Here is a 25,157-nt window from a genome sequence, read left to right as displayed (position 1 = left end):
ATTTAAAAAGATTCATCCTCCCCTTAATTACCATGCAGAGTGCATGGGCTAACAGAGAAAAGGGAAGGCAGAGGAGGCATACCTGAAGCAAAGAATATTTGCTATTTAAAACTAAGCTAATCATATGCAAACTTCACCCGAGCAACAGATCAGCGGGTTTCAAGCATCCTGGTACATGTCACACTTGAAAATGATAAGACCATCTGGTGAGGAATCTATGTGGGCAGCACTGAGTCTACGAGGCAGTTTTAAGGAAAAGTCTGGCTAGAAGATAGGCATTTGGACTCAAATCAACTGGAAATTTTCACAGAATAAAAGAACACGTTCAGATTTGACTGTATCTAGCTCATGAACAGGCTAACTGAATGGAAGGAAACAAAGGATTTAAATTTTTGGTTTTGGTTTCGTTTATTGTTTTTCAGTGGTGAAGAATATAGCAGACATTTGAGTACAGGCCTGGATACGTATCAGACTTCCCATGAAATGTGGTATGGACAATGGAATTCAAACACAACTGAGTAGTGGGGAAGGGGCAAATCGTTTTAGTTCAGTCCTACGTAAATGCAGCAAGGTCAGCACGCAGCTAGTACAGTGATGGGGAAGAGAGAGGACTTGTGTTCAAAATTCAACTCGGCAGCAACTGATGACCTTGGACAAGTAACTTCACTCATCTGAGGCTCAGTTTCTCAAACTGTAAAATGAGAAGGTTGCTCTAACTGCTTTCTGATGGCCCTTCTGGCTTCCAGTCTCTGATACCATGACACTCTCAAACATCTGAGCTTCAAATAGGGATAGCTTGTTGGAAATTCAGATATCACAAAATACAACAATGTGCATTAGGAAATGAAGAGATCCAAGATTTCAGTCTTGTTTTTCTACTAACTCATAGTGTGATATCAGGCAACCTTTCCAAGGTTTATCTGCAAGCCATAATACAATTTAAAATCAATCCAGATTGGGATGGGAAAGAAACAGGCAGACTGTGAAAGTGTGTGTGACAATTTAGTTACAAGGTATTTAAAATATTTTTCTAGTCTGGGGTCTAGACTGACATCTCACATAGTAAAGGACTGGTAAGATAACAGATTTTCCTTTCTGCATCCATGAAAGGACCTAATTTATAACCCTATACAATTAAAATCTTGATCTAGTCTAGGACTTCCTTTAAACGAATCAAGACATTCTAGACTCTTTCTATTTAAGGATATTTTGCAAAATTTCACCAGTAATACATCACTATTTCTTCTATGATTCTCTCCTTTATATCCTAAGTGTAAAACTCTATTGTTGTAAGTTGAGATTATGTACAATCTATCTTTGATTTCTCCACCCCAACCTAATTTTCTGAAAGCATAAACAACAGAATTTTAAGTTAAAATGCTAAACATTGAATAAAAATCTACAGCCACATAAAGGCTCTAAATATTATACATAAGCTATTTTAAAATGCTTTACTTGCATTTCCATGTAAAATCAGAGTCATTATGTCAGTCTAGTACTGGAAGAATATAGGGGTTTTTTTTCCTCAATTAAGACAAAAAAGAAAAAATTCAAAGCAGAAACTCATGCTTTAAAAATGTTAACTCATTCATTCAGACATTAAAAGAAGATCATTTTGGCAGAAATTTAAAACTAAAGGAAAGTAGACAATATGAAAAGCCTTACCAATGCCAGAGATAACTCCGAAGAGGTCTTTATGGAGGTTGTTATCCAGCGTGTTTCCTGATTTCTGCGGGGTTACTAATGGATTTGTAGTTGGCATATTTAGTGATTCATCCTTTGCAGTCTGTCAACCCCCAAAAAGAGAGCGAGAGGGAAAAAAAGTCATAATTATTACTGAACAGTTCATATTTACTACCTAAAATCATTCCATCTCGGGGAATATGAGGGCACTTTTTTTTCTTTTAACAAGTTATATGAGTAACCTCACACTAACTAGGAGAAAGTGAGAAAAGAGGCAACCAAAGTGAAAATGAGGAATGAGATGAGGACAGAAAAGGGAGGAAAGGAAAGGAGATATGGCATATTTACAATTGGAGAACATAATGACTTGAATTTGTAGAGTGCCTCTGGGTTTGCAAGTTACTTTGACAGATATCCCATGTGATCAGGTGAGATAGACAAAGCAGTGCAGCTTCAACATTTCTCTCCTAAGCCAGTTGCAGGATAACGTGCATTTCTCCTTTTTCAGGAGCTGTCTTTATAACCTTAGTTTAGTCTATCTATCAGTGCCTCTATCAGAGGCAGATGGGGGTATAGTGGATAATGCACTTGATTTACGAAAATGAATTCAAATTCAGTCTCAGACACTTAGTAGCTGTGTAACAACCCTAGACAATTGGCTTAAATTTTGTCTGCCTCAGTTTCCTCATCTGTAAAATAATGATAACAGTACCTCCCTCCTGCGAGAACTAAAATGAGAAAATATTTGAAAAGGGTTTTGCAGACCTTAAAATATTATATAAATGCGAGCTATCATTATTACTATTATCTTGTGCAAGTACTGAAGATGGTAAGCCCCGGATGGAGGGGAGAGAATACTGGCTCAAAACTGGGAAATTTCCTAGCACTTTCAACAAGCACAGGTTGCTCCCTGTTGCCAAAGCCCAAACTTTTCTTTTCTTTTCTGTCTCTTCATGATGCTAACTGGTTGTTATTCATGGAATAAATACCTTGATCTTTCAAGGTATTCAAGAATCTAAATGAGAGCTGATCCAAAGAGCACGGGGTAGATGTATACATCTACGGGGATATACATATACGGGGATATGTATATGTATACATATACGGGGATATAAGTAGGCTGCAGTCCAGTACTGAAAAGAATTCGCAAGCAATAAAGGCATAAAAGATATTAAGGACCATGTGATGGGAAAAGAGGATAAGCCAGCCCTGTGAAAGTGAAAGAAAACAGATAACAGCCATGCTGAATGTTGTGATGACAGTTACAAAATATGAAGAGGTCCAGAAATGCCTCCAATACATCGTGCCATTCCTTTAGATTAAGGGTTCTAACTTGTTTTTAAAATATTTTAATAACTCCATTTCAATATAATTCATTTCCTATGTATTTTATTTAATGAATTTTTTTAAGAGTATGTTGAGAAGGAATCTATAAGCATCCCTATACTGTCTAAGAGGTGCAGAACACAAAAAGTTAACACCCTCTGATCTATAGAGCATATAGGGAAAGATATGCACAAGAATGAGAGCATAAGTTGAGAATATTATTAACTTTCAACTTTTATCTGTTTTCCTACAGGAAGAATCTCCGAAGTACTCTCTAAATTAACTAGAGCCTTACAATATAAGTTCTTAGACCTTAAAATCATACTAAGACTTTTGGGACACCCTGTATTTCCCCAAGACAGAAATAATCTTTCCTTTGAATTTATATCTTCTTACAGCACTTTTACACAATGGCTTGTGCTAGTTACTTGGGTACATGTCTTATATCCCCTAACAGCTATATGATCTATGGAGGAAGGAACCCTATCTTATTTTTTTCTGAATCTTTTCTTTTGCCCAAAGGATGCACCATAGTGCCACAAGCACAGTAATTACCCAATAAATGTCATGAACAAGTGGATAAGTATTATTTTGATAATTCAGGGGGCAAAGTGGGTCCACTTTGCCAGGCTAATCAATATTGCCTATGTTAAGATTCACACAATTATTGCTTCAGTTTTGCAAAGACCTGGCCTTCTCCACATTTGTGGGAAATTATTTCATCCTAAAAGAACAAATGCAGAAGGCTTTGGATACATTTTTAAGGATATTTCTTTATTGCCAAGATGGTGGTATACCTCTAAAAACTTCAGTCCCTTTCCCCAGAAAAGAACAGTCTGAACCTGATTAAACATGGGTCTTCCTTAAAACTTTTGAGGCGGTACAGACTATAATGTTGACTAAGTAGAGGGTCACATTACTGTTGACTAAACCTTCAAGAATGAAATATATGATACAGTTAAAGAAGTTAGAACCAAAACCCTTGCACAAAAGAGAACTAAAAAAAAATCTAGGTCCCATATGCAAAAGCGAGCAAGACCGAATGATCACAAAATCTTCACAGGTACTTGGAGAGAGAGCCTGAAAAATTGCTATTCTTTATGTGTTAAAGAACAGTGAATTAATTTAAATGTAAAGAGTAACTAAGCTTATTTAGATAACTGTATTGACGTTTAATATTACGCTTCTCACAAAACATTTAATTTTTTTAAAGAGTACTTTTTAGACACAATGGGGCAGGGGACCCAGCAGGTGTCTTCTTTCTCACCCCTCTACACTACAGGCCAGTTCTCAAAGGGTGCTTCTAGACAGATGTTACTAAAATCGAATTTCTATCTAAATTCATCTATCTAGATTCTAAAATGAGTTTCTATCTGAAAGAATTTGTCTAAATGAACTAATTTACCATGATTAACAAATGACATTTCTATCTTTGTCCCTGAGCTCAAATTTTCCCAAAGTTTAATTCTTCATGCTTAATAAATTGACACTCCTCTTGTAAAAGAAAGACCTGGTGTGAGTGTGAGCGTGAGTCACTGAGTGTGATCTTCTAAGCTGCATTTTCTCCAAGGTTCATGAGCTAAAAAGAAGCACCTGCTTCTTTTAGAACTCAGTCCTGGTGTGGTTTTGCTTTAAGCGTTTCTATGCTTAGCCTTTCCAAATGTAATTCCTACTGTACTAAAGGACCAGTAAAAAATGGAATAGGAAGAAAGGAGAGATAATGACTAGTTTTTCCTATGCAACATGAGTATAGAACACTTTAGGAAAGGAACCTTCTAAATGGAGCATGAAAAGTAATTTCCAAAGAGCAAATTAACTTCTGAAATACTTAGAGGAGATTTGTTCACAACTCCTTCCACATCTGTCTACGACAACCCTGAAATCACCATTTGGCTGCAAAGGGAGTTTTGTTTTCCTGATATTTAAGAGTCTCTTCCCGTTCCCTAAAAAGTTTTATAGAAAGCAATTGCTGTCTATGCATTTTAACAGGCTGAAGATCTCAAGGACTGGTAATTTTTTAAAAATTCAGAGTTTTAAGTTTTTAATGAAATCTCATCCCATAAATAGATATGAATTTTTTAAATTCACATTTCTAAAGCATGTCCTTGCAACAGCTCTTTGAGGTAGGTAGTACAACTATGCTTTGCCTCATTTTACAAATGAAGAAACTAAGTCACAGAGAAGTTAAGTGGGTTGCTCAGAGAAACACTGCTAGTAATAAATACTTCAGGATTAGAAACTGAACTGAGATCTTCTCATTTGAAGTACAATATTCTTTTTCATTTTGCGATCTGTGCCTTTTATAAGATACAGCAAAACCTTGATGAATCCAAATACAAGTAATCTAAATCCTCAATTCATAGGGTAGTGGGATGTGTCAGAAGTCATTAGTCATCAGCCCAGGATTCAGGACAGCCACTTGGCTGTCAAATCCAGACTCATCCATTAATTAGCTTTAAGGTTTTTGGTGACTCATGGAATGTTAGAGCTGGAAAGAAACCCAGAAATCATCTGGTTCAATGGTATGAAACTCAAAAAGAAATGGGGCCCACTAAACTGTACATAAAGATTGCTGTGAGCTGCCTACTGACTAAAAAATCCACAATACTTTTTTGTTGTTCAGTTGTGTCTGACTCTTTCTCACCCCACTTGGGGTTTTCTTGGCAAAGATTCTGGAGTAACTTGCTATTTCCTTCTCCAGCTCATTTTACAGATGAAGAAACTGAGGCAAACACGGTTAAGTGACTTGTCTGAGGCTAGATTTAAACTCAGGTCTTCCTGACTCCATGCCCACTGCTCTATCACACTGCACCACCTAGATGCTACTTTACTCCATATTACTCCCTTTTGTATCCTATGTTCCAGCTAAACCGGTCTAGCTGCTATTTCCCAAACTTAGCAGACTACCTTGTATTCCTGAGCTTTTGCATAAGCTACCCACCATGCCAGGAAGGCACTCCTACCTCATCTTCCCCTCTTAGAATCTCTAGCTTCCTTCTAGGTTCAGGGGAATGTAGGCTCTGTGGGGACCAGAAAAGTTTCTGTTTTTTTCTGTTACCCTAGTACCGAACACAACGCCTTATGTATCCCTTTACTGGAAAACTGAGCTGGCTGGATTTGATTGAATGGATTGTTTTGCTAAAAGTTCTGAAATAATGTGAGGGCATGACATGCCAACATGAAATGGATCCTCACGGTCAATACAGGTTAGGAAATGAAGCGAAAATGGAGAGGAGAGTAAGGCAAGGCTGCCACACAGCTCATTACTCTGTGGTTCATTTGTAGATTTTATAGGAAAGTAAATTTAAAAGCAAAACAACCGTAGCGTGGATATGTAAAAGAGGCAGTAATATCCAGGCTGGGGCCTGTTTATTGCTTACATGGAGGCATTATCCTGCAAAGAGAAGGAACTATTTAAAATTTATTTAAAAAATAATAAATCAGATGAGGTAGGAGTATAAGTTAATGAAATTGAGGGTAATGCCATGAAAAAGGCATAATCTATATTGAAGACATTACAGGGACCACTGAGCATTTCTAGTTTCTATTTCAAAGGGAAAGATGATTTCAAAAATGCTGGAAAATTATTAATATAGAGGAAGCAGTATAGAAATCAAACACAGGGCATTCAGACATTTTTGTGAGAAAAAAAGGGTAAATGGGATGGGCAGCTAGGTGGTACAGGAGACAGAGTGATGGGCCTAGAGTCAAGAAGACCTGAGTTCAAATCTAGCCTCAGACACTTAGTAACTGTGTGACCCTGGACAAGTCACTTAACCCTGTTTGCCTCAGTTTCCTTATCTATATAATGGGAATGATAATAACACCTACCTGCCAGGCTTATTGTGAGAATCAAACAAGATAATTGTAAAGCATTTAGTACAGCGTCTGACACATAGTAAGTACCATATCATGTTTGTTATGATGACTATGATGTTACTTTTAGGATTCATTCATTTCTGGTGGCAATTTTCTTACAAGTAAATTACATAAGATTCTCTCCAATCAGCTATGTGGTTCAGTTAATAGGTTCCTTTTTTATGTAACCACAGAACAGGACTTTTGAACTTTTTTAGGGTCATGGCCAGAGGTCTGACCTCTTCTCAGAATAATGTTTTTAAATAATTAAAGAAAATGCCAAAATGCAGTTAAGAGGTTAATAAAAATAAGGGTGTATTTCCCCCCCATCCAAGTTCACGCATCCCCTGAAATCTATCCTTGGTTAGAGATAAATTTGAGGGTAGACGTGGGAGTGGGAAAAGTCTGTGGACCCCAGGTTAATAACCTCTGCTATATAATAGTAACAGGGCAAACATGGGTAGAAGATGTTTCATAGTAAAATGTAATAGCTGCTAGAGAAAGTTAAGCATGTTATATGTATTTATGTGTAATATATGTATACATGTACACATATACACACGTATGTATACGTATACAGTTTAATGTCTATGTCTCTCAACCTGAATAAAGCATAGGATGATAAGACAGGAAAAGCTTCAAAGCTCTACCTGACCACAGGAGAACAATTAGTGAAAAGGGACTGCATTGCACTAAAAAGTGGAAAAGGTCAGAAACCTAAAAGAGCGACCTGTGAAAACATGCAAAGATGATCAAAGAATGTAAGATAAAGGCCAAGGAGCTAAAAAGGAAAACCTGGAAAGGTGTATTCATAGAAATGTCATGAGGAAAGTAGGTGGTGTCCTCAATGGACCTCGGGACTGGGAGGCCAGGAAGAAAGAACTGAGTTCAAATTCTGCCACAGATACTTATTGGATGTGTTACCTTAGGCAAGTCACTTAACCCCTTTCAGTCTCATTTCTCTCTCCTTCAAAATGAGGATAAGGACAGCATCTATTTCACTGGGTTGTTGTGAACATCAAATAGTAAGTATTTGTAAAGAGTTTTGCAAACCTTGAAGTGTTATGTAAATGTTAGCTATTACTATTTTATTACTATTTGGGGGCAGTGGGTAGAGTTCTGGGCTTGAAGTCAGAAAGACTCATCCTTCTGAGTTCAAATCTGGCCTCAGACACTTAGGAGCTGTGTGACCTTAAGCAAGTCACTTAACCTGGTTTGCCTCAGTTTCCTCATCTGTAAAATAAGCTGGAGAAGGAAATGGCAAATCACTCTAGTATCTCTGCCTAGAAAATGGGGGTCACAAAGAGTCAGACACAACTGGAAAATGACTGAACAATGAATTACTATTTTTACTCATAAAACAGAAATAAGAATGAGGACATTAAAAGGATCTTTAAGGCTTTCTATTTCCTTGCACAAGCAAGGAAAGAGGTCATTCAATTCAGGAAACATTTATGAAGGAAAGGCACTGTATTAGGCATTGGAGTTACAAAGAAAAAAATGAAATAAAAAAAATGTCTCTGCCCTCCTGGGGTTTCATTCTATTGAGAGGAAGACACACACATATATAAAGAACTACAAAATAGAGGGTATTCCAAAAAGTCTTAGTGCAGTTTTATAGCTTAAAACCACACTCGGAACACAATGTATATACAAAGCAAATACTGTATAAAGGAATTCAGGGAAGGCAGAGATCAGTAGCCACTGGGGGCATCAGGAAAGATCTGATGGAGGAAAGACTTGAATGGAGGTAAGGATTCCAAGAGAGAGAAGTGAGGGCGGAGGGCCAGGTGGCAGATAGTAGAGGATAAATAGAATGTCAAATTCCTTGGAAGGTAAGACAGTGTCTGTTAAAGAAAGGAAAGGGGGAAAAGGAGAAGCACCTGCACTTGGCTTTTGAATTTGCCTGAGTAAAAGACTTTTGACCTCAATGACTGAAGATGGAAGGAAAAAGAGAAAGGGCAAGTAACAATTCCCAAGGCAGGTAAAGTACAAGTTAGAGACCGACCCCAAAAGCCAAAGTTTATGAAGGAAACAGTAAGAATAAGAAAAAATAAATCACCATGATCTTGGGAATGAAGAGCCCTGAAAATTGCAAGGAGATGAAGTACATAAATGTTTTAAGAGTCCAGAAAACAATGAATCACATAAAAGATGAGAGGAGGCTAAAACAGGAAAGGGAAGGCAAATACATTTCCAAGGGACTAACTTAACAACACTGACAAAAAGAAAAATTCGATGTCTAAGAAAAAATGCTGGCTTTTCTGGGTGGCAGGAGAACATCTGCAGATACGGGACATAACAAGACGGAAGGACTAGAAGGGATTTACAGGACTATCTAGTGCAGCAGCTCTTCAAGTCTGGTACAGGGAATCTTGGGGGTCCCCGAGACTCTTTCAAGGGTCTGTAAGGTTAAAGGGATTTTAATAATAATAAAAACAATAAGACAAAGTTGAAATTAATATTTTCAACCACAATAAATACAGATGTAACCTCCATAACTGAAATCTCTTGGCGGGTTGGGGGAGGTCCTCAATAATATCTAAGAGTATAAAGGGGTCCTGAGACCAACAACCTTGAGACCCACTCATCTAATTACCTCATCTCATATCTGAGCAAAGAGTACCCCCAGGGAAGTTAATGCCCAAAGTCACGTAAGAAGCAAGCAGCGGAATGAACATTCAAATGCAAGTCCTTTACCTCCAAATCCATATGACTACATACTGCCTTCTAATACCAACTCTCACATACACAGGGTATCACTCTTACCGATACAGGGTGTCCCAAAAGTCTTAGTGCATTTTAAGCTCTAATAGCGACAGTACAAACTGGAAGCTCACAATTTCACGAGGTATGTGGAACAAGGGTTGTTATTGCCATTTTCTTTGGGAAACAGGTCTAGAGATGTTAAATAACTTGTATAGTGTAACAGGGGTTGGTGATACAGCACCAAGCCAAAAGTCAGGAAGACTCATCTTCATGGGTTCAGATCCAGCCTCAGACACTTACTAGCTAGGTGACCTTGGGAAAGTCCCTCAACCCTATTGACCTCAATTTCCTCATCTGTAAAGTGAGCTAGAGAAGGAAATGGCAAACCACTCTTTGACAAAAAAACCCCAAATGGGGTCACAAAGAATTGGACGTGACTGAAATACATGAACAACAACATATGTTATAACAGAAGTGGTAAGTTGGAAAGCCTGGATTATGAAGTAGAATCAATCCCCACTTGTCCTCAGCATTATCATTTAGGTCCTATCTCAGGTATATCGTAGCTTCCTTCTTCCTTATCATCCAACATCTCTGAGCTATTCTGATTCTATGGTCAGGGTCTTTGGGCCTTTCCATGACTTGATCCTGTTGGGGGTTGCTGGGAGCACATTATAGTCCCTGGTCACTCACTAAATGCAATAAGTGATTGTCTCATAAGCCATATATAATATGTATTAATTCATTTTAAAAAAATTTTAAAGTCAACACCTGTGATAGTCAAATGATACACAGAGGGTGCCATGACTTTGACAAATTAGACATACACTAAGGATGTGAAGTCTCACCAATCCGACACTGTAGTTCTAAAATGAGGGAACAGCATGAGGGCTGAACCTGAAAATTCTATAAAATCTGACTAATCAGAACATCTCATTCCCCACTCAGTGCAGTTCACTGAGATCTTATGGAGCCCCTAAAGTAACAAACCAAGCAAAATGCTCACTTACACTGCTGGGGTTGACCGGGAAGGGCGACACATCTTTCACATTGATTCGCTGGACGTTTTCTATTAGTAGGCCAAAGAGAGGTAGATATAAAGTAGCAATCCTTGCTTGGTGACTCTGAAACAAGACACAAGCACCTGAGCCTCACTTACCACATCACTGTGAGAACTTAGGAGAAGGATGATTTTTCAATATGTCTTCATTTACAGCAACAGTGTCAAAGTCAAATAGAAATGGAGCTTTGGGGGCCACTCAATGACTTAGAAATTCACAAATTAACATTACTTTCATGGTATTTTTTAAAAATTGATTTTGTTAAACATTTCCCAATTGAATTTTACATTAGTTTGGCCGTGAAGCTTGGCATGCTCTGCTCTAGGGCGGTACCTAACAATCTTGTGACTTAGAGAAAATTATTAGACATGTAAAGTCCATTTAATGTTCTACAGGCACATTATTTATCAAGCAATGAATCGATAAGCACTTCTCAAGTACCTACTATGTGCCAGGCAACATGCTTGGCACTGGAGATACACACAGTCCTTGACCTTGAGGGATATGGGGATACAATATGTTTACAGATAAATACAGGATATATAAACAATAAAAACACAGCGATTTGGGGAGAGGGGTATGGTTATCTCTTCCATATCGCAGAGACATGGTCCCCTTGTGATCTGGAAAATCCACGTAAAATGTTTTGACCCTCCCTTCATACCACAGAAGAAGTCTGAATTTTTTAATTTTCTTTTATGGGATATTTACAGTACCTTGTCGTAAAATTTAGGTTGATATTATACAATACTATACATCCATTTTATGCATTTCTGAGTTTCTAAGCTTTTTCTGTGTCATCTGTGGGCCTTCACATGTTGTCTGCAGCTTCTACAAAATTCCCCCAAGATTCCCATTTAATTTTTTATGCCAACCTATGCTATATCGAAACTGCAATGGGAAAAGTCATGGTGTGGAAGGAATAGCTGTACTATTAAACGAGAAAATCAGGACGGGAATCCTGTAAATAGGTATCTCATTTGAGTTGAACCTTGAAGGGAAAAAGGGGTCCCAGGAAGCAAAGGAGCTAAAATCTTCATAAAATCTGAAAAAAAAACCCCATTTCTTATAATCCTCCCCTATCTTCCGTTGTAGAAAACTTACCCTTGAAGCGTATCTTTCATCAAAAGAATGCTTTATCAACAGATTCTTCAGCACACTAATTGCAATCTGCCGGACATCCCTGAATTCTTGCAGGGCATTTCCTACCTCCCTTAGCAGTAGGCCCACTAAGAAATGGTACTTGCAGAACTCATCTGTTAATGAGTAGTCAAGCTGGAGATCTAAAATAAGAGTGAACATCAACTTAATTAGGGCACAAGCAGTATGATTTTAATCATCAAAAACAAACAAAAAACCCTAACATTCTCCCCTTTTACTTATCGAAACCCTATTTATGCCAAAATAGGTTAAATTATTAGATTTAGCTTCAAATCTTTTAAGGGTTAATTGAGCAGAAAACTGCTCTAAAAAAGAAACCAATTTCTTTTCATGTTTGCTTAACTTTTAGGAAGAACTCATTTAAATACAAATCCTTGATTTGGCTTTGTAACAGAGTGCTTCTACCTTAATTACTAAGTTAATGACTCATTGTCTATACTGATTTTTAGTATACCATACAGTACAGATAGCATGAAAATGAAATTTTATTACAATGAAATAAAAATTAAAATGTTTTCTCATAGTTCTATTCAGTGGAAGGCTAGAATCCATCTGTAATTAATATACCTATAATTAAGAAAACCGATTTAATGTGTGGTGGTTGAATAAAATGTCTTATTCTGGTATATCCAACTGTTTCTAACAACCACATCTAATCTTTTCCTGTTTTACTCATTATTAGCACAATGTGCACGCCATTAAATTCCAAAGGGAAATGTGAGCAGGGGATGTGAACTGACATTTACCTAATGAGCTATGTAAATCAGAAGTTACTTTATTCATCATACAGTGACAGCGATGCGCTCATCACCTAATCAATACGCTTCTCTAAAAGCAAACAGGACTGACAGAAGCTAAAACTAAAATGAACAGCACACCACAAACCAAACTAACGAACCATCAGCCAGCTTAACAACAGATATTAACTGAAAGCTTGTTCTATAAGAGAGAGAAGGGAACACTTCATCTACTTGGGAGGAAAGTAATGTTATTATCACCTCCATGACCTTTTTTTTAAAAAAATGTAGACCGTGATTTTAATTCCTCACCATTCAAACCTAGGTCTACTTATATTGTTGAGTTGTTTCAGTCATGGTTGACTCTCTGTGACCCCATTTAGGGTTTTCTTGGGAAAGATACTGGAGTGGTTTGCCATTTCCTTCTCCAACTCATTTTGCAGATGAGGAAACTGAGGCAAAGAGGGTGAAGTGATTTGCACAGGGTCACATAGCCAGTAAGTGTCTGAAGCTAGATTTGAATTCCAGGACTGGGGCTCTATCCACTGCAACACCTGGTCTACTTGTAAGAGGAATGTAAAGTTTATGACCCTGTCCAGCTAATTCTAGCAGAACACTGAGAATGGTCATGTTTACAGAGTGACTACATTTATAGGTTAGTGAATATCAAGCCTGGAACTCCAAACCATGGGTCAGAGATTGGATCCACCTAATCTCTCAAAGGAATTACTTCAGCTTCACATGGGATGTGTCAACGTGGAAACATTTTGGAGATAACACTTGATCTTAGGCTCCTGTGCATTGTAACACATGAGAAAATGACCAGAGAAGAAATTCTTGGAATAGAATTATTGATAAGATAGTCACCAACAATGGCTCAGGCCTCAAATTCTATTAGCCAGGATATAACTGTTGAATTATTTTACTAGGCTAATAATAATAATATTTTTTAAAATCATGGAAGGATAGTATTAAGAGAGGGTTTTTATTCATAATTCTACATCATTCTACTTTAGTATGCACTATACAGCTTAAGGAGATGGAAACAGATTGATAAAATTTTTAAAGTGTCACTGAAATGTTAAGTCACATGATTGAAAATTGTTTTTATATAAAGATCTATTCAACCTAAAACATTCCCAAAGGATTCGAGGCAAAATGCCATCCACATTCAGAGAAAGAACTATGGAATTGGAATGCAGAATGAAGGAGAATATTTTCTCTTGTGTTATGTTTTGTTTTGTTTGGGTTTTTACCATGGTTTCTCCCATTCATTTAAGTTCTTCTTTGCAACATGACTAAAATGAAAATGTGTTTAATAAGAATGTATGTGTAGAACCCATATAAGATTGCATGCTGTGAAGAGAGGGGTAAGGGAGGAGGAGAAAATCTAACACTAATGGAAGTGATTGTAGAAAACTGAAAACAAATTAATAAAAAAGAGAAAAAAATAAAGATCTATTCAATGAAAACCTCAATTGTCAATGTATGTAGGTCTGGCTGAAATATCACTGTAATTATTATAGAAAAGTAGGGTTCTAGTGTATTAAATAATCCTTCTGCATCAGAGCAAATGTTTAAAAAGTTTAGAAAGCTATAGGGAGAAACAGAGGGAGAAAAAAGAGGAAATGGAAAGAAAGAAGATAAGAGACCTAGGAAGAGAAAAAAGAAAAATGGGGAGAAAAGATAAGAAAAAGATAGAAATAGGGAGAGGGCACACCTGCTGACGCTGTTTTGCACCAAGGGGGAAAAACAGTGCTTTGACAGCTTGCCTTACAAATACAGAAAATCCAGGGGTGGATTAGGTGAATTAGAATTGGACAATAAATCACAACTTTCTTAAGAGTGAAAATAAGAAACTTTACCTCCCTTCTTTTGTAAATAGAAATGGCCCAGATATAAAAGACTACATACATAGTTACTGGACTGGAACTGCCTGCATCAGCACTTAATATTGAAAACACACTCTTATCTCTTGGTTCTGGGTACTTTCCCTGGTTGTCCCCCATGACCAGAATTCTCTCTCTCTTTATCACTGGCTACAGGCTTCTCAGGCTTCAAGTCTTAAATAAAATCCTATCTTTCCAAATCCTTCTAACACTTTCCTTCTATTAACTGTTTCCTATTGTGAGAAGGCAGAGGCCTTCTTTTAACTCTTTCTGTATCCTCAGTAGTTAGCATGGTGCCTGGCTCATAATAGAAGCTTAATAAATGACTGGTTGTTCTTAGATTCCTTAAAAGCAAATGCTGCTTCCACTCTTTGTGTCTGTACCTCATACAGACAAATTTGAATTATCCTTGAGTATGTTTTCCACAAGGCAGCAAAGTGATGCAGTAGATAGAGTACATGGCCTGGAGTTAGAACACCCGAGTTCAAATCCAGTCGCAAGCACCTATTAGACACTGGGCAAGTCACTTATAATCTCTGTTTGCCTTAATCTACTGGAGAAGGAAATTGAAAACTATTTCAGTATCTTTGTCAAGAAAATCCCACATGGGATCATGAAGAGTCGGATACCACCAAACAATAATATTTTTCATACGGCCACGGTGTCTCCTCCATTCAAGTCAAACCATTAAGTATCTGGGTGTATTCGTCCTTCGTTGCCACAGAAAATCACGCCATCAGAGAAATGACGACATGACTTGCACTTGACTTTGTTTTGAGTGAGGGAGGGCTGTGCAGGTTACCAGCCTCACTTCTCCAGAGCCATGTGAATCCAGTGACCAGATATTTATCAGGATGACTGGAGATGACCCAGGATGAGGCAACTGGGGTTAAGTCACTTGCCCAAGGTCACACAGCTAGTGAATGTCAAGTGTCTGAGGTGAGATTTGAACTCAGATCCTCCTGACTCCTGCACTGGTGCTCTATCCATTGCACCACCTAGCTGCCAGTATTAAGTATCTATTGCTTGTAGTAGTACATCAATAGGATATTGCAAAACATCAGCAGGTATGCACTCTCCCTGTTTCTCTCTTTTTCCTACATTTTCTCCCCATTTTTCCTTTTTGTCTTCATTTTTTATGTCTCTATGCCTTATGTTGTGCCTTTCTATTTCCTTTCTTCTCTCCCTCCCTTTCTCCCTATCTCTTTCTAAACTCCTTAAACATTTGCTCTGACAGATAAGGGCTATAGTAAAGGGATATTTCAATCATCTGTATGTATCTACTGTATGAAATGTATTATGTGAGAAGTTGGGGGTGACATTTTTAAGACAGAGTAAGTACCTACCCTCATGGAGCTTATGGTCTCAGTCATCCACAATGTGGGGTGAGTTTCTCTTTGTTGAGAACCTCTGCATGTGTATTGGAATGAGTATATCTGACTGTTCATATCTGCATTCCAAAATTTCTATTTCAAAATCAAATTATGTTGGAGTTATGATTGTATATCATCTACCTGCTTCTCTCCTTCAATAACAAATAATCAATATCCCTCCACATGACATATCAGTATTTGTAGGATGTGAAACACGATAAATATTGTTTTGATTGGTATCTTATGTCAAGCTTGACTTATTTGATTCACTCATGAGGACAAGGATTAATTGGCTATGAAGTTTGTGTTCGTTTGTTCATTATACAAAATTGTATATGTTTAAGGCACTGTACAAAAGAGAAGACAAAAGATGCATATGACATTCCTTTCAAATTCAAGGATAATACTGGACATTTATACCAAAACACAACGCAAACAAAAAACGGCATGTGAATGAGATACATTATTTGTGTTTATGGCTGATGTCATTGCTACGTGGACAAGAGCTGTGCATGGATCAGAACACAAATGGGGTTCTTCTCCTTTAAAGAGATGCCCTAGAGTTTCTAATGCACCCAAGGCAAAGAATCTTGACTTTTCTTGGGAGGTTCCTGGTGCTAGCATAAAATACATATTAACTGATTTGTCAGTAGCTTTGAAACGGCTAAGAGAGCTCAGGAAAGGTCTAGACGGACAGCAAAGGGAATTAGCAGCACTTGCATTCTTTCTACAGGAGGGAAATGCAAGAATGAGCAAACGTCACACCTCACACCTACCTAGAGGAGTGTCATGCGACTCCACGGTTGGTGAAAGAAAAGCTAAGTCATAAAAAAAGAGGAAATAAAGTGGAACAAACAAAAAACAAGCTCCCATAAGTAAAATGGATTTTGGTTATTCAAGCAAAGAAAATTTACAAAGGAAAAAAAGTTACACTCTGCCACAAATTTATCTTATTTCTTGATAAGCTGACTGAATTCATTACCTAATGTATTTCAAAATTCAGTGATTTTTCCAGATGCAATTCCCTTGCAGCTTAACGGGACTCAGGGGGAGGAAGATGACTTCATTCGCTATCTAGTCCAGCTTGCAAAGTTCAAGATATCTTAATTGTACATTTGATTTTTTTTCCCCACATCACAAATCCATGTCTATTTCTTTACTTAACATTAGTACAGCTGAGGAATGAGTTACCTTGATATCTCTGAATCCTGCCTTTTCCAAATGGCATTGGCAAATTCAAAGGGATATAGTGTTCATGATTGCACACTACACGGAGAAATTCAAACTTGAATTCAAAAAGGGTCTGCAGGAAAAATGGTTTAGCTGTAAATGATGAGGTTCAGTAATTCATCAGACACTTTGCTGACCATCTTAAATAAGAATACTTACTGGAACCAGGCACGCTCAGGCTTCATCTCCTTGACTCTCTTGGAAACAAATGTGTTTGCTACACTTTACAAGCCCAAGAATCGCTGGAGTAAATTGTTTTTAAAAAAATCAAAGCACTTGAACCCTCACCCACTACTGCCTTTTAGGTCTGTGAGTACTGACATGCATAATCACAATATCTGGAATCTGTAAGATCCTATGTACTAAGTAAAGCATACACTTCTGGTTCTGTAATATGGGAGAGGGATATTTCAAGGTAGAGCAGTAAGCTACTTGTCTGCCTTTGGGCAAGGCATTTCATTTTTCTGGGCCTCATTTGGAAAATGAGGGAGTTAGACTAGATAATCTCAAATATTCCTTCCAGCTGTAAATCTGTGATCCTATGATCCTAAATGAAAGGGAGAAAAATTCATACTTTCTTTTCCCTCCCTTCTTTTTCTCTTCATGCCCTTGTGGGTCTAAGGAGTAACAAAGATATATTGGACACCAGTAGGTGAATTCAACCTTATAGAAAATTCTGATATGAATAGTGAGAGAAATGAAAGGATTTCTAAATGTGAATATGAAAGAAGAAAAATAAATATCCAAAGATCTAGGGGAGACAAAGAAGAGAGGCTACCTTTGGATCCCCAGGCGCAAAACAGCTGATATAGTTGTTGATCTGTTTGAAAACAAAGCCTCTGTCCATAAAGGTGAAACATCTCTGTAGCAAGAGGAAAAAAAAAAAGGGAAAATATTTTCTGAAGAACAGTTTTCTACTTTTTTTTTTAGCATTAATAACTTAGCATTTAATTAAAATAATCCTAGGCATGGTAAATGCTATTAGATGCTCACCTATATGCTCAAGGAATTTGCTAATTGATAAGTTATAGGGATAAAAAGGAAATGGTCCTTCAGATACACACAAGGCACTCTGAGTTTGGTTTCTCCTCTTCACACTTTGCTGCTGAAGAGCTATCTTCTTATACTAGAAATTGTCACAATCCCTGCAGTCTTCTCATTCTGGAACATCCCTCCACTCCTGCAGACCCCTTTTCCCATGGGCACATTTCTTCCAGAACCACCATTTTCAGAAAGAGCCTGGACCATTCATCCTTCCTTCTTCTCCTGGATCTGTTCCTGACTCTCACCCTTCCCCAGCCCTCCAGCCCCCTTTTTCATGTGATGGCTTCTCCCCATTAGAATGTAGCCTCTTTGAGGGAAGGTCTTCCTTTTTTCTTGTTTTTGTATTCTCAGTTCCTAATACACACGAAGGACCCAAATGTTCGCTGACTTGACTCAACCATCACTGTTCGGTGCACTCACCTTTATAAAAACTGCAAGGCTGTGGTTGGCATTTTTTGAGGCCTCAGGATTGTCTTTGAATTTCTGAGTGATGTGCGGCATCAGCATATTAACAACTGTTTCAACCGCATGATGATAGGAAGCAGGAAATCTCTGGTTTCGTAACAACTGAAAAAACACATTTAATACAATTACTTGTTATTACTTGAAGTTGAAAACCTGGGAACCAAAAAAAAAATCACTGCCGATTCTATGTGAAAAAGACTTTTAAAAATACAAGATTCTAACAATTCTAATTAGAATGATTTCCTAAATATTATTTTCAAAGAAGTAGAAAAATATTTTTTAAACTTTAAGTCTCTATGTTACACAGAAGGTGCAGATGAGTTTTCAAACTTTAAAACTAAGAAAAAAACTTAAAGATGTGTAACTAAGCTACTCAGCTTAAAGATTTACAATTAAACCATTCAAATGCAGTAATCTTCAAACTGATCATATACAATGTTGTGGGGTTTGTTTTTTCAATCAAGAATACTTTTCTAGCCAAATATCTGCAAATTAATTAATCCAAAATTGTAAGGTAGATAGACAGTTGGCCTCAGAGTCACAAAGAACTGGATTCAGATCCTGCTTATTAGCAGCAAGTCAATTAACCTCTAAGTGCCCCTAATCAACTCTAAGAAGATGCTCATTTGTTTGTGAAGTTCAAAACGTAAATATAATATAAATTAATTAAAATAAATGAGTAATAAATTATTATTAAAGTTATTCATAAAATAATTATAAATTGAAATAAAATATAATTAAACCTTTAAATAAACTATCTTAAAAGACTATAGCCTATAAGATTATAAGAAGATATCAATAGGTGTTGGTAAAGGAAATACCTCACTGACAGTTCCCCATATTCATTAAGTCAAGTTCTGAATTTTTTTAAATCAAGTTTAATGTATGAAAGTTATAAAAGATTGGTCCTGTGATTGTCTAAGGCACTCAGGACGTTTTTTGATATTTTATCAAAACCCATGCATGCTGCCAGCTATCACCTAATTGTTCTCTTTGCTTCCATTTTCTTACCCTACCTATCTTCTCCTTCACATATTGAAATGTTTGTTGATGGTTATTATGTCCAGAATAAAAAAAGAAAATTTAAACTAAGAATCAACACAAAACAGGTTACGCTGTCTGAAACATGGAGTTTGTGACACAAAGTGATATGCTATAAGTCTGGAATAATATTTTTAAGCCAAATAGTGGTGATGGGGTGCTTGCATACCTGTGCTTGGACCCCAATTCTAAAATCACATTTCCCTCAAAAATCACATTTTTCCCTAGCCTCAAACACTACCCTAGGCAGTTTCTTCCCAGCCCAAAGACACAGCCTGCCCCAGCAAAACTTTTATCTCTTTTCCTGATACAGTAGCCAGCTGTACCCATAGAACTTATTAGTCTGAATCAGCTGTGTACTGGCTGAACTGGCTGTGTACTGGGTCATAACGACATTTACTACTCACTGACCAACCACATGTATCTTAGACTTGGACATATGTGTTCTCCCTTATATTTACCTTGTCTAACAAGACATTGATAGGAGCTGCCTGGTATTCCTTAGTCAGTCCTGACCATTAGTTGATTTAGGCTTAAACCCATACCTCCATGTAGCCCCACCTTGGGCTATTTCCTGATGAACTCTGGGTAAAATACCTGTGCAGTAGATACTAAATATGCATGTTCCTTTATGAACTAACCACTCCCTAATCCCACCCTGAATCACCTAATCAGCATGACAGGCACACATTATACTATATAAACTTTACCTGTACCCCTCTATGGTTGCAAGTTCCTTAAGAACTTTTGCCTGCTGAAAAGCCTAATAAATCTTTACGTTGACCTCAAGAATTCTTGAGTCCACGAATTTATTCCAGAAGACCTGCCCCTGGTACTCTGGTCTTTTCGGGGGTCTCACCCCACCTTCCAACCCTCACCAGTGGAAGGCTTTAAAATGTCAAGTTGAGGAGTTTTTCACTTTATTTTTAGAGGCAAAAGATCCAGACATTACTTCCACCAAATTGGGCACCGTACAAACATGATTCTCAACAAATGCTCTTTGGATGATGTATTAGCACCCACAAACCTCTTTGTATTTAGTTTCTGTCTCACAGAACCCTTTAACAGACTCCCAGGGAATCCTCACATGTTTTAACAGGTACTTCACATTCAATTCATTCAAAGCAACTCCTGTTGAGCTCAGGCTGCTTAGATATGTTTTATAAGCAAGTCCTTTGACCTTCTTCATAGAACTGTAATGAAAATGCTTTTTGACATACTATCAAAAGCCACAACCATAAACAACCTAAAGAATTATTTTTATAAAAACTCACTCTCTGCTCGACATGGTGGCGCATGACTGCAGGCCCAGCTACTGGGGATGCTGAGGCTTTTGGATTGCTTGAGTTGCAATGAGCTAAGTCAATCAAGTATAAAAACTAAGTCTGTCACCAATAAGGTAAACCCCTGGGAGAGGGGCCTAAAGGCCATGGCTAGTTATCTTCACTTATGTCTTCCACTGGACTTCGATGACTCTGTGCAACTCTGTCTCATTTAAATCCAATTCAAGAGCAATGCCCTTGGTGATGCCACTGGTCCTCTTCAAGAACAAAGAGAGGGCAATACCATTTATCAAATATCTACTACGTGCCACTAGATGGTGTGGTAGATAGAGGAAACCTGGAGTTGAGTCAAGAAGAGTGATCTTCCTGAGTTCAAATCTGGCTTCAGACACCACCTAGGTGACCCTGAGCAAGTCACTTAATCCTGTTTGCTTCAGTTTCCTCATTTGTAAAATGAACTGGAGAGGGAATGGCAAACTACTCTAGTATCTTTGCCAAGAAAACCCCAAATGGGATCATGAAGAATCAGACATGACTGAAATGGCTGAACCAACACCAATTATACCCCAGGTTCTATGCTGGGTATTGGGAATAAAAATAAATTATATTATTTATTATTAAATTTAAATGATCATTTTATTATTATTTATTATTAAAGATTAAAATTTATAATAAAAAAATACAAAAGTAAAAATTAAATAGTTCCTGCCTTAAAAGAGCTTATACTCTATTGTGGGAAAAATACCATGTATTCAGGTAACAAAAAATGTTTCCTAAAAAAAGAAAAGAGGATGGCCCAGCTTGGCCGGAATGTGTAAGGGAAGGGGGAAGAGAAGGGAAAGGAATAAACATATATATAACAGCTACAACATACCAGGCACTGTGCTAAACACTTTACAAATATTATCTTATTTGCACTCACTTGAAGGGGAGTCATGTGCAGTACATGTGCATATTGCAAAACCTAAAATGCTATAAAAGTGTCATCAATTGTTTAACTTAAATATGCTAATGGGTCCATGACCAATCAACCAGCACGATTCTGGTTGACAAAGTTCCATTTGCATGATGAATTTTAAATACAAACATTCTCTGGTAGTAACTAATCCTTCTAGGACTATCCCTAAAGAGTAAATACCATTCTTAACGAATCTTAACTTTTCTTTGCCTTGAATAGCAATGTTCTCAGGTCACGAATGCAATTCAGATCTAGTTGGGATGAATTCAAACGAAAAGGACTCTTCCAGTATGAACGAAGTGATGCAAATTCAGGTTACCCCATTTATTTAGTTCTGGTTTTTGTTTGGGCCTAGTGACAAACTGTATCTATTGCCTGAAGACCAGCTTAGCTAAGTTTAGAGAAGTTCATTACCAGAGGACTCATTCCAATTGTGGGGGGGAAGCAGGGGGTGAGTGTATGTTTTTTAACAGTACTGTCTACTAATGCATCAAGGTTATCTGCATTAGTAAAGAGAGAGCCCACAATAACGAAATTCTGATTTCTTCTGAAATATCTGGAGGAAAGACTTGTTGGAAAGCGGGAACTCCAGTTCTGCTTTAGATTTATAGAATATCCCACATCAAAAAATATGTGGATAAGCTATCTAAATGCCCCTCATATACAAATATCTCTCTGTCTGTACTTTGTGGCTGAGTTCTTCTATTATATTAGAAGTTTCCAATCTATTTTTACACCATTTCAGAATAGTCTATTATTAAATATTTTATGAAAATGACTATTGTTTTTGAACATATGGACATACCAAAGAAAGATGCTTTAATTTTCAGATTTCTCCAGTCTGGGTAGGGGGTGGAAAATAGAACTGTGATAGGATGACTTTTAGTTCTTAAGTGCTAGAAACAGGCAAGAGCATAATTGCTGAATTCATTTCTCCACTGCAGGGATCAAGTTCTTAGTCTTTCAGTGTGGCACAAGAAAAATCTAGTCTACCGCTCTTCCTGAATTTTGCCCAAGTTTTGACCTAGGATAATGCCTATGCAGAGAGAGAATCAGCACATTGCCTTTGGAAGCTGTGGGGATTTTTTTTTTTTTATTGTGGGCTGACAGCCATTTAAAGGCCTTCTAAGTAAAACATACATTTCCTATGTAAAGAAAGGAGACGCAGATTGGAGACACTGCAGGGTTTGGAAGGAAATGGTGCTTTGGAGGACATCTAATCGGACTCCTTTATTTTATATTTGCAGAAATTGAGGCCAGACAGCATCAGCTGGCTTCCCAGATGTAGGGACCAGATATAGATCCTGGAAGATTAAGTACTCAAAGAATAAAAGTGCTTAAACTTCTGAAGGGTTAAGTGGACGGTCTGGGACTCTTTTTTATAGCATGGTATGTTAAACATCTTCCTCCTCGGTGACTTCTCATTCACAGCTAGCAAACATTTCTAAAAGTAAATAATTTGTTAAAAAACGCTCTATAGTTTGAGATAAAGTTATTAACTTATAGCAAAGGTTTTACATGGTGGCCTTTTAGTGGTTACTTTCAGAGGACAGAAGTCTTTTTCCTGAGAGTTTTGGTATTTTAGGATTCAAAAAACCTGAGAAATCCCAATGTAACTAACTAAATGAGAAATTTGGGAAAATAGTACTGACTTCTGCTTCGCTATGGGATTACTAGAGGGTCTTGGGCCATAAGATCAGAAGGCACCTGTCAAAGGTTATCATGTCCGTCAGTCAACAAACATCTACTGAGGACCTACTATGTGCCAGGCAGTGCGCAAAGGGTCAAGAATACAATGAAAGGCAAAAGACAGTCTGTTATCAAGGACCTCACAACTGCATGGGGCTGGGGGCTGGGGTGGAAATAACATGAAAACAACTGTGTACAAACTATATATGTGTGTGTGTGTGTGTGTGTATACACATATACATATACATATATATGACAAATCAGAGATGATCCTAGAAAACTCAGGAAAGGGTTCTTATAGAAAGTAGAATTTTAGTTGGGATTCAAAGGACACCAGGGAAGAAGCCAGGTGAGACAGATGAGGAGGGAAGAGTATTTATTTTGCAGATACAGAAATTGAGGTATAAAAAATTTCATGACTTGGTCTAAGTTACAAGTATTCAGAAAATGAGCTAGGATCTTATCCTAAATCTTTAAAATCAAAACCTAGCTTTTTCCCCCTGTACCCCAATGCGTTGTTGGGCATTTTTTTTTTTTTTTGCAAAAAGCACAGCATCTGAGAAATTATTACTTGCCTTTGAGTTAAGTAAAATGCCTCTAAATTTGGAAGCAAGTGGTGAGATATCAGTCATTCTTACCAGTCAGACAAAAGTGCTGCTATCCCACCTGGGCCTCCATTTCCTCATTTCTAAAATGAGATAGTTGGACTAGAAGATTTGAATGATTCTCAGACTCCATTGGACAACTGAACAATCTACACACAACTCCTATTAATTTGGGAGCGGAGCACTGTGCTATAAGAGATAGGGAGCTAGCCTTCAAGTCAAGAAGACTCAGGTTTGAGGTCTTCCTTTGACATCTATTGGCTGTGTGACCCTGGTCAATCTACTTAACCTTTCTGTGCTCTAGACTGAAAACTGTGGACAAATACCTAAATCTTCATTAGTAGAAAGAAATTCCTGCAACTGGAGAAATCACAGGTCTTGACCAAAAATAATAATTTTCTAACAATATATGCTTGGGAGAAATGAATTTTACTGGTTTCAAATTTTGTACACGAGAAGGCAACACATTTTCTAAATGAAATTTGTCTTAGTCTGACTAATCAACTGACAACAACATGGTGGAACTACAAAAAAACCCAGAATGGTCTCTGTAATTCTAGCCCCACATTAGTCAATTTCTGATCTCAGTTTCTTTATCTGTAAAGTGTTGGGGGTGTAAGCTCAGTTTTCACGTGGACAGTCTCAGGCAGGCAAAGGTGAGGACTTCTAAACCTCAGAGTTCTCACGAGGCCCCCCAGGGAACAGCTGGGAATTGAGGCGTGAAACACGGGCTATCTCATGCATTTCTGCCTCTTCTCAGTGGGAAACTTGCTGGGGAGAGCATCCCACCCTTGAGATTGGCCAGTGGTCTGAGCACACCTGTTGTTAATTAGCTAGGGGCTGAGAGCACGCATGGTATTCACATGCAAACTATGCGGCTGGGAGAGCTTAAGTAGGGACAGGAAAGCCTGAAGGCCCTCTTCTGGATGCGGAGTCTCCTCTGGGGGCTCTTCTTGCTGAGGGGCCCTGGGAGGGAAGAGGGTCCCTCCCTTCTTCCCCTCCCATCTTCTTGCTGTATGATCCTTGCCCCTTGGGAGGAGGAGGA

General features: G+C 37.8%; 1 protein-coding gene across 14 annotated transcripts in view; it reads right to left on the bottom strand.

The window, feature by feature from the left end:
- Positions 1 to 25,157, bottom strand: part of DOCK9 (dedicator of cytokinesis 9) — a 352,890-nt gene that overhangs the window by 81,580 nt on the left and 246,153 nt on the right. For all 14 annotated transcript variants that reach the window (XM_072622068.1, XM_072622059.1, XM_072622061.1 and 11 more), the window contains exons 28-33: positions 18,492 to 18,638; positions 17,806 to 17,889; positions 16,989 to 17,100; positions 11,742 to 11,920; positions 10,587 to 10,700; positions 1,666 to 1,786 (exon numbers count right to left, since the gene is read on the bottom strand). In XM_072622068.1, coding sequence (XP_072478169.1) covers positions 1,666 to 1,786; positions 10,587 to 10,700; positions 11,742 to 11,920; positions 16,989 to 17,100; positions 17,806 to 17,889; positions 18,492 to 18,638 — 757 coding nt within the window. The remainder of the gene's footprint in view (positions 1 to 1,665; positions 1,787 to 10,586; positions 10,701 to 11,741; positions 11,921 to 16,988; positions 17,101 to 17,805; positions 17,890 to 18,491; positions 18,639 to 25,157) is intronic.

This window comes from Notamacropus eugenii, chromosome 6 (assembly GCF_028372415.1).
Source record: "Notamacropus eugenii isolate mMacEug1 chromosome 6, mMacEug1.pri_v2, whole genome shotgun sequence".
Lineage (NCBI taxonomy): Eukaryota > Metazoa > Chordata > Mammalia > Diprotodontia > Macropodidae > Notamacropus > Notamacropus eugenii.
The sequence above is the reverse complement of the archived record's forward strand: the minus strand, read 5'-3'. Positions and strand labels throughout refer to the sequence as shown.